Source organism: Lipotes vexillifer, unplaced genomic scaffold (genome assembly GCF_000442215.2).
Source record: "Lipotes vexillifer unplaced genomic scaffold, Lipotes_vexillifer_v1.1 scaffold1130, whole genome shotgun sequence".
Lineage (NCBI taxonomy): Eukaryota > Metazoa > Chordata > Mammalia > Artiodactyla > Lipotidae > Lipotes > Lipotes vexillifer.
Genome location: NW_006797877.1, coordinates 31,586 through 47,732, shown reverse-complemented (window position 1 = coordinate 47,732; position 16,147 = coordinate 31,586). Strand labels below are relative to the sequence as shown.

The 16,147-nt window shown below is 43.2% G+C and overlaps 1 protein-coding gene across 1 annotated transcript in view; it reads right to left on the bottom strand.

Moving 5' to 3' along the window:
• The window catches only part of LOC103072817 (multidrug resistance-associated protein 4), a 133,988-nt gene that overhangs the window by 86,621 nt on the left and 31,220 nt on the right, over positions 1 to 16,147 (bottom strand). Inside the window, 7 exon segments of the mRNA XM_082931478.1 lie at positions 5,436 to 5,582; positions 6,079 to 6,125; positions 8,108 to 8,145; positions 8,948 to 9,085; positions 10,409 to 10,594; positions 10,596 to 10,619; positions 13,104 to 13,200. Coding sequence (XP_082787604.1) covers positions 5,436 to 5,582; positions 6,079 to 6,125; positions 8,108 to 8,145; positions 8,948 to 9,085; positions 10,409 to 10,594; positions 10,596 to 10,619; positions 13,104 to 13,200 — 677 coding nt within the window.

Genomic DNA, 16,147 nt, shown 5'->3' with positions numbered 1-16,147 from the left:
GAGACTGTATTTCCTCCATTGTCTATCCTTGCCTCCTTTGTCACAGATTAGTTGACCACAGGTGCGTGGGTTTATCTCTGGGCTTTCTATCCTGTGCCATTGATCTATATTTCTGTTTTTGTGCCAGTACCATATTGTCTTGATTACTGTAGCTTTGTAGTATAGTCTGAAGTCAGGGAGTCTGATTCCTCCAGCTCCGTGTTTCCCCCTCAATACAGCTTTGGCTATGTGGGGTCTTTTTTGTCTCCATATAAATTTTAAGATATTTTGTTCCAGTTCTGTAAAAAATGCCATTGGTGGGCTTCCCTGGTGGCACAGTGGTTGAGAATCTGCCTGCCAATGCAGGGGACACGGGTTCGAGCCCTGGTCTGGGTAGATCCCACATGCCGCGGAGCAACTGGGCCCGGGAGCCACAACTACTGAGCCTGCGCATCTGGAGCCTGTGCTCCGCAACAGGAGAGGCCGCGACCATGAGAGGCCCGCGCACCGCAATGAAGAGTGACCCCCCACTCGCTGCAACTAGAGAAAGCCCTCGCATAGAAACGAAGACCCAATGCAGCCAAATAAATAAATAAATTTATTTTTTTAAAAATGCCATTGGTAATTTGATGGGGATTGCACTGAATCTGTAGATTGCTTTGGGTAGTATAGTCATTTTCACAATATTGATTCTTCCAATCCAAGAACGTGGTATATCTCTCCATCTGTTTGTGTCATCTTTGATTTCTTTCATCACTTTCTTATAGTTTTCTGAGTACAGGTCTTTTACCTCCTTAGGTAGGTTTATTCCTGGGTATTTTATCCTTTTCGTTGCAATGGTGAATTGGATTGTTTCTTTCATTTCTCTTTCTGATCTTTCGTTGTTAGTGTATAGGAATGCAAGAAATCTCTATGCATTAATTCTGTATCCTGCAACTTTACCAAATTCATTGCTTAGCTCTAGTAGTTTTCTGGTGGCATCTTTAGGACTTTCTATGTATAGTATCATGACATCTGCAAACAGTTAGTTTTACTTCTTTCCAATTTGTATTCCTTTTATTTCTTTTTCTTCTCTGATTGCCATGGCTAGGATTTCCAAAACTATGTTGAATAATAGTGGCGAGAGTGGACATCCTTGTCTTGTTCCTGATTTTAGAGAAAATGCTTTCAGCTTTTCCCCATTGAGTATGATTGTTGGCTGTAGGTTTGTCGTATATGGCCTTTATTATGTTGAGGTATGATCCCTCTATGCCCACTTTCTGGAGAGTTTTTGTCATAAATGGGTGTTGAATTTTGTCAAAAGCTTTTTCTGCATCTATGGAGACGATCATATGGTTTTTATACTTCAATCTGTTAATATGGTGTATTACATTGATTGATTTGCATATATTGAAGAATCTTTGCATCCCTGGGATAAATCCCACTTGACCACAGTGTATGATCCTTTTAATGTTTTGTTGGATTCTGTTTGCTAGTATTTTGTTGAGGATTTTTGCATCTATATTCATCAGTGATACTGGTCTGTAATTTTCTTTTTTTATAGTATCTTTGTCTGGTTTTGGTATCAGGGTGATGGTGGCCTTGTAGAATGAGTTTGGGAGTGTTCCTTCCTCTGCAACTTTTTTGGAAGAGTTTGAGAAGGATGGGTATTAGCTTTCCTCTAAATGTTTGATAGAATTCACCTGGGAAGCCATCTTGTCCTGGACTTTTGTTTGTTGGAAGATTTTTTATCATAGTTTCAATTTCATTACTTGTGATTGGTCTGTTTATATTTTCTATTTCTTCCTGGTTCAGTCTTGGAAGGTTATACCTTTCTAAGAATTTGTCCATTTCACCCAGGTTGACCATTTTATTGGCACAGAGTTGCCTGTAGTAGTCTCTTATGATGCTTTGCATTTCTGTGGTGTCCGTTGTAACTTCTCCTTTTTCATTTCTAATTTTATTGATTTGAGTCCTCTCCCTCTTTTTCTTGATGACTCTGGCTAAAGGTTTATCAATTTTGTTTATCTTCTCAAAGAACCAGCTTTTAGTTTCATTGATCTTTGTTACTGTTTTCTTTGTTTCTATTTCATTTACTTCTGCTCTGATTTTTATGATTTCTTTCCTTCTATTAACTTTGGGTTTTGTTTGTTCTTCTTTCTCTAGTCCCTTTAGGTGTAAGGTTAGGTTGTTGATTTGAGATTCTTCATGTTTCTTGCAGTAGAATTGTATTGCTATAAACTTCCCTCTTAGAACTGCTTTTGCTGCATCCCATAGGTTTTGGATCATCATGTTTTCATTGTAATTTGTCTCTAGGTATTTTTTGAATTCCTGTTGAATTTCTTTAGTGATCTCTTGGTTATTTAGTAGCATATTGTTTAGCCTCCACTTGTTCACGTTCTTTATGGTCTTCTTCCTGTAATTTATTTCTAATTTCATAGCACTGTGGTCAGAAAAGATGCTCAATATGATTTCGATTTTCTTAAATTTACTGAGGCTTGATTTGTGACCCAAGATGTGATCTATCCTGGAGAATGTTCCGTGTGCACTTGAGAAAGTGTAATCTGCTGTTTTTGGATGGAATATCCCATAAATATCAATTAAATCTATCTGGTCTATTGTGTCACTTAAAGCTTGTGTTTCCTTATTAATTTTCTGTCTTGATGATCTGTCCATTGGTGTAAGTGAGGTGTTAAAGTCCCCACTATTACTGTGTTACTGTTGATTTCCTCTTTTATAGCTGTTAGCATTTGCCTTATGTATTGAGGTGCTCCTATGTTGGGTGCATATATATTTATAATTGTTATATCTTCTTCTTGGATTGATCCCTTGATCATTATATAGGGTCCTTCCTTGTCTCTTGTAACATTTTTTATTTTAAAGTCTATTCTATCTGATATGAGTATTGCTACTCCAGCTTTCTTGTGATTTCCACTTGCATGGAATATCTTTTTCCATCCCCTCACTTTCAGTCTGTATGTGTCCCTAGGTCTGAAGTGGGTCTCTTGTAGACAGCATATATACTGTCTACAGTCTTGTTTTTGTATCCATTCAGCCAGTCGGTGTCTTTTGGTTGGAGCATTTAATCCATTCACATCTAAGGTAATTGCCAATATGTATGTTTCTATTACCATTTTCTTAATTTGGGGCGGTTTGTTTTTGTAGGTCCTTTTCTTCTCTTGTGTTTCCCACTTAGCATTTGTTGTAGAGCTGGTTTGGTGGTGCTGCATTCTCTTAGCTTTTGCTTGTTTGTAACACTTTTGATTTCTCCGTAGAATCTGAATGAGATCCTTGCTGGGTAGAGTATTCTTGGTTGAGGTTCTTCCCTTTCATCACTTTAAATATATCGTGCCATTCCCTCCTGGCTTGCAGAGTTTCTGCTGAGAAATCAGCTCTTAACCTTACGGGAGTTCCCCTGTATGTCATTTGTCGTTTTTCCCATGTTGCATTTAATAATTTTTCTTTGTCTTTAATTTTTGCCCGTTTGATTACTATGTGTCTCGGCATGTTTCTGCTTGGGTTTATCCTGCTTGGGACTCTGCGCTTCCTGGACTTGGGTGGCTATTTCCTTTCCCATGCCAGGGAAGTTTTTGACTATAATCTCTTTGAATATTTTCTCAGGTCCTTTCCCTCTCTCTTCTCCTTCTGGGACCCCTATAATGCGAATGTTGGTGTGTTTAATGTTGTCCCAGAGGTCTCTTAGGCCGTCTTCATTTCTCTTTTCTTTATTCTGTTCCACAGCAGTGATTCCCACCATTCTGTCTTCCAGGTCACTTATCCGTTCTCCTGCATCAGTTATTCTACTATTGATTCCTTCTAGTGTATTTTTCATCTCAGTTATTGTATTGTTCATCTCTGTTTGTTTGTTCTTTAATTCTTCTAGGTCTTTGTTAAATATTTCTTGCATCTTCTCAATCGTTGCCTCCATTCTTTTTCCAAGGTCCTGGATCATCTTCACTATCATTATTCTGAATTCTTTTTCTGGAAGGTTGCCTATATCCACTTCATTTAGCTGTTTCTCTGGGGTTTTATCTTGTTCCTTCATCTGGGACATAGTCCTCTGCCTTTTCATTTTGTCTACATTTCTATGATTATGGTTTCCGTTCCACAGGCTGCAGGATTGTAGCTCTTGCTTCTGCTGTCTGTCCTCTGGTGGATGAGGCTATCTAAGAGGTTTGTGCAAGCTTCCTGATGGGAGGGACTGGTGGTGGGTAGAGCTGGGTGTTGCTTTGGTGGGCAGAGCTCAGTAAAACTTTAATCTGCTTGTCTGCTGATTGGCGGGACTGGGTTCCCTCCCTATTGGTTGTTTGGCCTGAGGTGACCCAGCACTGAAGACTACAGGCTCTTTGGTGGGGCTAATGGCAGACTCCGGGAGGGCTCTCACCAATGAGTACTTCCCAGAACTTCTGCTGCCAGTGCCCTTGTCCCCTCAGTGAGCCACAGCCACCCCCTGACTCTGCAGGAGACCCTCCAACACTAGCAGGTAGGTCTGGTTCAGTCTCCTAAGGGGTCACTGCTCCTTCCCCTTGGTCCTGTTGTGCACACTACTTTGTGTGTGCCCTCCAAGTATGGAGTCTCTGTTTCCCCCATCCCGTCGAAGTCCTGCAGTCAAATCCCGCTAGCTTTCAAAGTCTGATTCTCTGGGGATTCCTGCTCCCATTGCTGGACCCCCAGGTTGGGAAGCCTGACGTAGGGCTTAGAACCTTCACTCCAGTGGGTGGACTTCTGTGTTATAATTGTTCTCCAGTCTGTGAGTCGCCCACCCAGCAGTAATGGGATTTGATTTTACTGTGGTTGCGCCCTTCCTACCGTCTCATTGCAGCTTCTCCTTTGTCTTTGGATATGGGGTATCTTTTTCGGTGAGTTCCAGTGTCTTCCTGTCGATGACTGTTCAGCAGTTAGTTGTGATTATGGTGCTCTCACAAGAGGTAGTAAGCGCACGACCTTCTACTCTGCCATCTTGAACCACTCTCATTACCATTTTAGGTAAACCTCAAAGTATAGGCACATGTCAGAGCACTGTGATCCCAGAAATGGACAGGAAATGAAAGAAAGAAACACAGCCTGTCTCGTGTAGAGATTCTTTGTAAGAAGTTCCTTCCGAGGGGACAACCTAGCTTAACACTATGTGACACAGCCAACGTTTTAGCAACTCTTCAACAATAGTGAAACACATTTGTATTGAATGTAGGGTGTTTCATACACCACACAAAAAAATGGATTCCTAAATCATTCTGCAAAGTGTACGTTCATTTATCTTTCCACATACACATAAATTGAAATAAAAGCTTATATGATCTTATATTCAGATTTTCTCTGGTAGGAAAAAAATATCAGTAAAGCTTTTAGTACAAGATGGATCAACATGCACAGTGATTTTCTCCCAAGAATCTCCTCCAATTTCAAATATCAAATGTAATCAGGCACTAAATGCATTAACAAGACATATATGCTGAGAAACTTGATGTCCGACTCACCTATTGGATTTCTATCAAAGAACAATACCGGAGCTCTCAAAATGGACTCCAACATTTTGTTGTGCCAAATTTGTGAAGAATTAACAAGAACGCAGAATATCAACAGAGATCTTGTGATGCCGAAAAGGACAGTACCTACAGTTAGAACTGAAATAAAGAAACATCATTCAGCACAAGATCTCTGCCTTTCCTTCCATGATGCTAAAGCATGGCAGGGAGTTTATAAAGATATTATGTATTTTATTCTATAAATATAATTTATATATAAATTCATAAATAGAATATAGAATAAATTTATATATATAATAGATTATTTAAGAGTTTAATACATTCACAAGATACATTTAAGGAAGAATATAAAAATCACTATGTTCCTCTCATTAAACAGAAACCACATGGGAAAAAAAATTCATGTATAAACCACAATTTCATTCTATGCTTTCCTAATTCAATTACAAGTTCTAATAAAAACTCAGAAGAAAGAAAATTATAAAAAGTAGTCGATCTTCCTTTTTCCGTATTTCAAATCTTACTAATTAAAATATGTCCCATAATCTAAAATTGAGGAATGCTTTGATACCATCATGAATTAACAGGGAACAGGAGAAATGATTTACCATTTCCTTGTAAATGGTAAATTTACATCGAAATTTAACTCCACATGAAGTAGTTAATTCCATGCCCAAGTAGCTTTAAAGAGTATGAAAACATCACATTAAGTTGCAAGCAGAAAATCTCTTAAATAATTGAATTGCAAGAAAATACAAATTATATTTTAACATGACATAATTAATCTAAATGAGCAACTAATCTCTAAGTGTTTTATAGAAATGCGAAGCATCTGGAAATGAACATAATCACTTAAACTTATATTTTATTAACAACATAAATCAGTACCTGCTATGCATATAAAAATTAAAATAGCCCTAACATCTCTTGAACTGACAATGCTAAATAGAGTGGACATAACTTCTATAAATATTCCATCAAGTACTTTTTTTCTCCCCTCCAGCTGACACATCTCTTATTTCAACTCTGAAAGCTGCTCAAATTCCTGAATTTCATCAACATGCATTTGCCTTAGCCCATCATCCTATGTGAATGTATAACAGATTCCCTTTCTTCTTCCTTTAAGTTCCCATAGTCCACCAATTCAGAAGGTAAACAACTAATGGATTGAGGTTTCTTAGCAAGAGATCAACACAATAAACACCAAATTTCAATGAGTGGGTTCTTACAAAGATATCACACTCTACCTCTGCAGAAAGCTTGTATGAGGGTTTCCCATGGGAATATTTTAGTATTTTAGATGAGTATTTCCTCTAAAAAGTATGTAACACTACATATATTCTAAGCACTCTTTTGAAAGCAGAGAACCGTGTTAATATTAGTCTAGCAAGCCAGACGCTAAATTAATCACACAGTTGCGGACACGATAACATTGTAATTTCAAGGTAAGAAAAGAGAAGCAATCCTAGTTCCCAGACACTGGATTTCTCCCTGCTTAGCTTCCCTCTTAAGTAATTAGTGAAGCCCAAGAGATGAGCGGTATGGTGAAAAGGGGCTTTGCCTACCTGTGAGGAAATAATGCTTTTGTTTGGGGGCCCTTGCTGCCAAAGGATTCATCCAAGTTCAATAAAGGCCAGGTTTTATTCAGACAGAATTGGAACAATCTGAACCACACGGTGGGAATCTGTTTCTAATCCTCTTGCCCATCCATCTAATGAGATAAGATTTAGCTAAAGCAACTTACTAGAATAGACAATAGCCACATACTTCTATAGTGGCTGGTTTTCTGAGTGTGCATCCCTGGTTTAACTTCCAAAATCCAGTACAGAGCAAATTAAGAGTTTTCATTCAACCTCTCTGTTCTAGTAGATTTTAAAAATAATCATTCTAATTAATTCACAGAGCAAATGCGACTCAGACTCTTAACCCGCTAAGACATTATTTACTGAATTACTCCTGGAAGCCCTAGTTGCTCACACAGGCTCATTGTAAGCACCTCAGACTCTTGTATAATAGACCAGATTACTTGATTTTCCCTGAATAAACTGTAAAGTACCAGTCAGGATCAGGCACCACAATTAAGTTTCCTTTTCCATACACCATGGCATACAGTGTACTCTGTCCATGTGCCCTATGGAACAGGGAAGAAAAAAAATATTGTGCTGTGGATAGAATTTAGATAAATAACAACCAAAAAAAAAAAAACCCTCAATTTTGGGCTTCCCTGGTGGCGCAGTGGTTGAGAGTCCGCCTGCCGATGCAGGGGACACGGGTTCATGCCCCGGTCCGGGAAGATCCCACATGCCACGGAGCGGCTGGGTCCGTGAGCCATGGCCACTGAGACTGCACGTCCAGAGCCTGTGCTCTGCAACGGGAGAGGCCACAACAGTGAGAGACCCACGTACCGCAAAAAACAAAACAAAACAAAACAAAACCCCCTCAATTTGGGAGATGTATTTTATGCTGGAAAATGGGTTCCCAGCTCACAAGGCCCTGGGTCCATCTACCTTATAAAGACTGAGTTTGAATCATGACAGCAGGGCAAACTACGTGAGGATCAGAAGAGGGGGCTAAACAAGCCCCACCTCTCCCCCTGACTCTGTGGGAAACTGCGGCTTCTTCTTGATTTTACAGCGCTTTGGGTCAGACCAGGAATCACTCACCAGTATGAAAGCCACCAATCCTGAAGGACGTAGGCAACCTGGAGCAGGAAACAACAGTCACTCAAACTCTGACATTACTGACCCCCTCAAAACCCCACTCACTAGAATGGATGATGGAAAGGCTCCAGAGAACGGAGACGGTCCTTCCAGCTCAGGTCAGGGGCAAGCCCCACATCCTAGATAACCACAGGTCAGAGAAGGGCATGTGACATTTTAAAATCTCTAAAAGACATCCTTTCTTTCCTAAAAGCTCTCTATCATGCATATGTGACACCAGAAAGCCTCACTTATTTTGCTCCCCACAGATAACGCATTTCAATGCAAATCCAAGTGGACTGCAAACTGCAGTAGTAATAGTGTAAATGTCAGGACTTTTTGAAGGAAAAACGCTTGACAGGTACTGTGACGGTCAATTTTCCGTGTCAGCCTGGCCAGGCGAGTCTCCAGTGATTCAACCAAACACTCGGCTAGATGTTGCTGTGAAGGTCTTTTGTAGATGTGGTTCACATCTACAGTCAGTCAACTTAAATAAAGGAGATCACCCTCAACAATGTGGTGGGCCTCATCCAGTCAGTCAAAGGCCTTAACAGGAAAACCCGAGGATTCTTTGAAAAGGAAGAAATTCTGCCTCAAGACTGCAGGGTCAGCGGCCTGAATCAGCCAGCAGGCCCGCCTTACTGATTTCATATTCACCCAGCTAGATCCCACAGTCTCATGAGCCAATTCTTTGAAATAAATCTCTTAATACACATATTAAAAATAATAATAAAATAAATACAGTATAAATAGTACATATATATCAAGTTGAGGGCACAAACCAAAATAAACGTCCTTACTTACCTGAGCTGCGATGTTTACTAGAAGGAAAATGATGGTAAGCCAGTGAGCACCGGCTGTGAAGTAATTCATGTAGGTCTTAAAGTGAACTCTTCCCTCCGAATAGCTCTCCAGTGGTAGTGTAACCTGTATATGCTCAGTCTGCGAGGCAAAATTTTAAATAATGAACCCCCGAATTTTAGAAGTTTAACAATTCGCTCCATTGCAAAGCTGTGGAAAAACAGACACATCTCATACGCTGGTAGGAGTGCAAGATGGTCCATCTCCTACAGAGAAGGATGTGGAACTATCTAGCAAAACCATGCATGCATTCACCCTTGGACCCAGCCATCCTATTCCTAGGAATCTATTAGAAACAAGGAAACATCATTTGCACAAAGTTATTCACTGTTGGGTGGCTTTGCTTTAAATCGATCATGAGCCTCAGCACACACACAACATACCTGATTCAAGTATAAATGCAGAAGCTTATTCCAAAATAACACACTAAATGATATGGAGCTAATGTATCCCTCTAGATTATTTGTGTCACTCAAAGATGGAAACATAAAACACACTTGGGACTCAAAATACTAGCCAAATACAGTAAACTAAGTTCACACGGTGAGCTGGAGTAATGTGAGTTTGGATAGCAGGGGAACAGCATATGATCAGGATCCACTTGGTTCCTGAATTTCGGAGAGTGATTCCTGAGTTTGGAATGTGAGGGACTAATCTAAATACTTATCAGAATCATCCAGGATCCTGGGTTTGAACAGTGAGGGTTTGGATATCTAGGAACACCTGTGTATGTTTTTAAGGGAGATCTAGTGCATTTCTGTCTGGAGGACTTAGAATGCATTATAGAGTCACAGGACCAAGGATGTCCTGGGCTCTATGCTGGCCACTGGGATTGAAGGTGCATAAGATGTGGTTTGGTCTTGAATGGTAAGAAAGGAAGATGGGAACTAATTCCAAACTGTCTGTTGTGTGTCAGGTCCTTTGCCCAGGCTACCTCTGGCCTATCACAGACCATCTGACAAGGGGGCAAAATAATACCATGAGTCACCTACAGTGCCAGTTAACACACAGGAAAGCAGCTGATTTAATCTGGGCCACAGCAGGACTCCATATAAGGAGGTCTTAACATTACGCCTCTAGATGCATAAAGGAAGCCAGGAGCCAGCAGAGCAAATAGGATGTAACTATGGTAAACTGAAGACTTCTCATATCAGTGTGAGCCACATATACCCAGAAATTCATAGCAGTACACCCGCTACTGATCTCCATAAGATTCTCCATCCTATACCCAAGGGAGAACCCCATTCAGGGAGCAATTTAATTCTACCAATTCCGTGGAATAAGGCCTTGGAAACTTAGGATCTACTTTGGGACAAACAAAGATGTCATGAGCAGAGCAGACTGAAGGTCCATGGGTCCACCAAGAGTGGACAGACCAGGGAATGTGCAGGATGAGAAACTCACATCTTGGTCCTCTGGAGCGGCATCTTGCAACGAGGGTCTGGAAGACTACTGAGAACAAACTGAGGACTCAGAGGTCTGATTCCTCAGAGTGGGAGTTCCTGGAACTGGAGACAGTTCAGCCTGCTCATTCACCTTCTTTAAAAGGATATCTTCAAAATCTACCCCAGATTTCGGAAAGGTAGCGTTAAGTCCCCTTTTGCACTATTTTGCCCTAAAATAAAGAATTTGAGAGGAATACATTTGCATTTGATAATACTAATCTATTCTAAATACTAATCAAGAAAAGTTAACTGGTCTTAAATTATGATTTTCCAAAGAAAATGATCCTTAGGTTTGGAATTCTGGTTGACAAATCTACTTCAGCTCGAAACAGAACTGAGCATTCTGATCTCTGCCAAACCCTGCGTTAGGTACTGGGGGATGTGAAAGAAATGGGTGCTCATGTGTTAAAAATGGAGGCCATTGGGCTTCCCTGGTGGCGCAGTGGTTGAGAGTCCGCCTGCTGATGCGGGGGACACGGGTTCGTGCCCCGGTCTGGGAGGATCCCACGTGCCGTGGAGCGGTTGGGCCCGTGAGCCATGGCCGCTGGGCCTGCGCGTCCGGAGACTGTGCCCCGCAGCTTCCTGGACCGGGGCACGAACCCGTGTCCCCTGCATCGGCAGGCGGACTCTCAACCACTGCGCCACCGAGGAAGCCCTATCACTGATAATTCTGAGGGGACGAGAGGGCAGTCATCCCCTCTCTGCTGTGAGAGAGGGACCAGACAAACAGTAAGGATGGACCCCAACTCACCCAAGGGTGCTCACCAGTGGACAAATGGGTGTTCTGATAGTAGTAAAATTGAGGGTATTGTCCTCAAAAGAAGCAATAAGGGGGCCCTAAAACATCCAGGGACTGGCTGAATAGGTTATTCTCCTGCCCACTGATTCGTGCTCATAATAGTGCCAATGCTGGGGTTTCATACACTAGTGTCACCCGCTCTGCACAAAAAATCAACTGCTCTCAAGTTTGAGAGATCTAAGCCCCCCATTCCTGGAGTACAGGAGAGTTGACCATGGAACTGCTACTAGAGAGATAGAGGTTCTGCATTTTAATTTAATATCTTACTTGGAGCAGAAATTCATTTGATAAGTCAGGAAGTTTACCAAGGGCCTGTTGGAACAGACGGTGGTTAAGGATGGAGGTGCTGAGGCACAGAGGCAAACAAGCCAAGGAATGAAGCACCAAGTCTGAAAAATTCTCACTAATCTCCATTCACCCCTAACCATGCTAGGAGTTGTGGGTTGAATGGTGACTCCCTCCAAAAAAAAGATACGTTCAAGCTATAAACATGACACCTGTAAAGGTGACCTTATTTGGAAACAGGGTCTTTGCAGATGTAATCAAGTTAAGATGAGGTCATATTGAGTAGGGTGGCCCTAAATCCAATATGACTGATGTCCTTATGAGAAGAGAAGAGACTCAGACAGACACGGGGACAATGGCCACGTGACATCAGAGGCAGAGACTAGAGTCGCGCAGCTGTAAGCCAAGGAACCACAAGGAAGGCCGGTGAACCTCAGAAGCTGGAAGGGAGGATTCTCCCCTAGAGCCTTCAGGGAGCGCACGGCCCAGCCAGCACCTTGATTTGGGACCTGTAGCCTACAGAACAGTGAGAAGATATATTTCTGTTGCTTTAAGCCACCTAGTTTGCAGTATTTTGTTATGGCAGCTCCAGAAACTGATACACTAGCCTGAGCCCACACTTCTGTCTTCTCAACTGTACTAAGACTTCTAACTGCTTTTGTTGTCACCCCTCCAGTGAACATCGGAGGAATCTTTTAAATCCCACCTCAGACCACATCACTCCCCTGCTCTGGACCGTCCAGTGGCTTCCATCCCACTTCCTGGCCCGCAGCCCACTGCTCAGAGGCCAGCACCCTCCACGGCCCCCTGCTCCCTCTCCTCAGACACGCTGGCCTTCCGGCCATTCCTCCAACCTGCCAGCTCAGCTCCTTCCTTAGGACCCCCCCTCCCCCAGGTGCCTGGATGGCCCGCACCTTCATGTCACTCAGGCCTGAGAGGCACCAGCTCCCCAGAGAGTCGGGATATCAGCCCCACCCTCTCTCTCTTTCATCACATCTGTCCCCATAATAACAGGAGCCCCACGAAGGCAGGGCCTTGTCCTACCGCCGCACAGGCTCTCACGGGTGTGGGGCAGTGAGACCAGCAACTGGCTACAGCAGGAGCGTGGGCGTCTCTGACTGGGGTGCTCACCTCCCTTCGGGTGTTAATGGAAGGTACTCTTCAGGCAAAGCAAGCATGACGATCACATGGATACAAACAGGTCTTAGTATCTCTAATTTCCAAATACTAATACTCTTTGACTTAAGTTATGGACAGGGAACACAAACAGTTCTAAATAAAATAGCATCGTTATCCTTAATAAATTTCACTAGAACAGTGATAATTCAGTAACTCTGCGGCAGCACTTTCATATGCGTTAGGGTTTATGTGGCCTAGGGTGTAACAGTGACATTTCTACAGGTCTTCGGATTCATCCTCAAAGGCATGAATACCAGCTCTGAGAAGAATGGGGCATAAAACTGAGGGAGAAGAGGCTGTTTACCACGAACTCAAGGTGACCTGCTGGGAGGCGTGGCCTTCCACACACCTGAGTGCTAGCAAGTTCCACAGGCTTCTAGAAACTACTTACATCTTTCAATACCAGAATCTGACTTGCAGCTTTTAGGTACTGTGACTGACGTGTCACTAGGATCGCGATCTTCTCGTGCCGGGCTTGGCAAACACACCTACAAATGTAAAAGGTACAGCATGCAAAAGCACGTTAGTGGGGGTGCTCCAAGCTGAAAACCTGTATTTGGGAACATAATGAGACAAAGACAACACAGCAGTCAGAGATGTGCAGTTTAAATACCAGTATAAATCATACAAATTAAATATAAATATAAGCCAATGATTCTGACTAGGCCTCAAATTCATTCAGCAGCAAACCTGAATCTAGCTCTGCTAAAAAATTCTAAAAAGCAGTCCAGTGAAAGAGGCACCGACAGCTAAGCTTTTTTTCTTTCAAAAACTCAGCTTAACAATTATTTACATGTTTCATAATGAAAAACAATTGAGCAATACTGAGATTCCAAAACTTGACTGAACCAAAACACTATTTTATCACCTTGTGGGAATGGGAGAAGACAGATTTATGTCATATAAAAATGGGTACATTTTTCTTAGTTTTCCGATTATTTATGACATATAATGTACATATTAACAACAAAAAAATTAACAGATTCTTGGTAACCTTTGCCAGAGTGCATTTTCTAGACACTTTTTTCCCCAGATAATATTAGATAGAAAATGAACGCTACTGTGGCCTCCGTCCGTCTCTACGACATTCCCAGTCCCGTCCAGGAAGCAAATCCTTTTTCATTAGGACCGAACACCTTCCAAATATGAAAATGAAAGAACAGAATCCAAACGGCACAAATCACAGTGGAAATTATCCAACAGCTCAAAGACACAGCAGTTCTCTATAGCCAAGACCCCTGTGTGGTCAGGCCTCCCGAGATGGCTGTTCTCTTGCTCTCTGTACATCCCGTGCTCGCCCAGTGCCTGCTTCACCTACACCCCAATCACACAACTGACCTTCCTACACACTTGCCCCAGGCCGCAGCTAATGACTGTTCTAGCTTTAGATCAGGACGCTCCACTATGCTTACCAGAGGGGCAGTGAGGGGGGTGCTCCTTCCCTGGTTCCCATGGTAACCGATGAGCCAGCCTGAGGTCAATTCCCCTGTAACTGGTCATCTTCCCTCTCCCCCGCCTCCCCAGCAGGGATCCAGACTGCTGCCATGTCCACCACACACGGTGGGGTGTCCCTCCAGGACCTTGCTTCAGACATGGAAGCTCGCCATGGCCATTGAACCATCCGTGTCTCCGTCGCTGACTCTGGGCTCTTTCTTAGGTCTAAGCTGGGCAAACACAGGCCTTGCAGGCTGCGGGGTGCAGCCCAACAAACACCCTCCATATCCAACCTCATGTGTGTGTTTACAGTAACCCCTCAGACTGCTCCACATTTTAAATGCAGACCCCTAGGGACTCAGCCCCAGGCTCATCCCACAAGGGCCGACGACCCCTCCAGGGAAGCGAGTAGCTGGGTCCAGGGCCGCAGTGACCACAGGCAGGGCTCCAGGCGTGTACTCTGGGTGCCTGAGCCCCTCACAGAGCAAATCTCAGGGACCTGGGCTGCAGCTCAGCCTGCTGAGTGAACCAGATGCAGAGTCTGGAGGCAGCAGACTGCACCTCAATCCCTCTCACGAGCCCGAGAGCGTCGGACAAGCTACTAAACCTCAGTGTCTTCATCTCAAAACGAGGCCAATGACAACTCACCCACATGTTCTGAGAAATCAAACCACCAATCCGCTCAGTACACGTCAGCCCCGCCTGCACTCCTCCTAACCCACGAGCGGTCATGTGCTCTGGACTCAGGACAGAAAAGTCCTAAGGGGACACGCTGGACACTGGGTCTGTGATCAGAAGCAAGAGCTCAGGACGTAGACACATACACCGTTGCTCCATTATGTCCAAACGGACTTATTTTTACCTTTTGACATGTCTTAGTTCAGATTTTTGTACTAAATTTCTTGACCAAGTAAACACCTTTTCAGACTTAGCACTAAAGCTTTTAATGGAATTGTTTCTCCTAAATTCAAAATTATCTGTCAATAGCCACTGAAGGCAGACGTTAATCAAATCTAATGGGCTGCCATGTCCAAGACAGAGCTACCCAAAAGTTTTAGAATGTTTTCTTCCTGTAATTCCATCACAGAAAAGGTAATATAAATAATTACAATAAAGTGATCAGTTGATGGCTACAAATTTATTCCTAATTAAGACTTTTAATCCAATTCTCTAGGAAAATAATCTATCTTCCAAGTTTTTAAGAGTAAAGATTTCCAAGACATACCATACAAAAAGAATTGATTCAGGGATGAGTTCTTTAAGCATTATTCCTATATAAGGGCTGTGTTAATCCTATAATACTATATATATTCCTATATAAGGGCCGTGTTAACAGGGGATACATCTTGTAGCAGAGTGAATCAAATAAAACTGAAAAAGAGCACCTATCTACATTCATTCATTCCTCAGGCTTTGGTGAGATACCAGGCACAGTCTTAACTGTCGAGCATACATCCACAGGTGAAGAAAGCAGACACTACTCGGCACCCTGAACAGAGGGACACACTGAACGAGTTTAGAAAATGCACTATCGGGCCGTGATGTGTGCTCTGAAGGAAAAGCAAGGGGGGCTGCTGTCTTAGATGGGGGTGACACGGGAGCCTATCTGGGGAAACGTCCCTAGAAGAAGGCACAGCAGGTCCAAGTGTCCTGGGACAGAACATGCCCTGCTAAGGCGTCTTCATGCATTCACAGCTCATAGCGGGTGGGGAGGACTGATAAATGGTCAAGTGCAATCCACCGAGGGCTGTGGGAAGACAGAAGGGCACAGGCTCCCCCTGAAGGAACAGGAGGGAAAGGCAGGGGCTCTGGCACAGAGGGAGCAGTATCTACAGACAGACAGGTGTGAGAAAGGGCCCGTCACAAAGCCGGCACGGCTGGAAGGCCGAGTGGGTGTGAGGGCCAGCTGGAAAGGCTGATGGGGGCAGATGGCAAAGAAGCCCGTTCTCCGTCTGAGGACCTGGATCTGCAGCCTGAACGTGAGTGGGAGGGGGGGGGGGG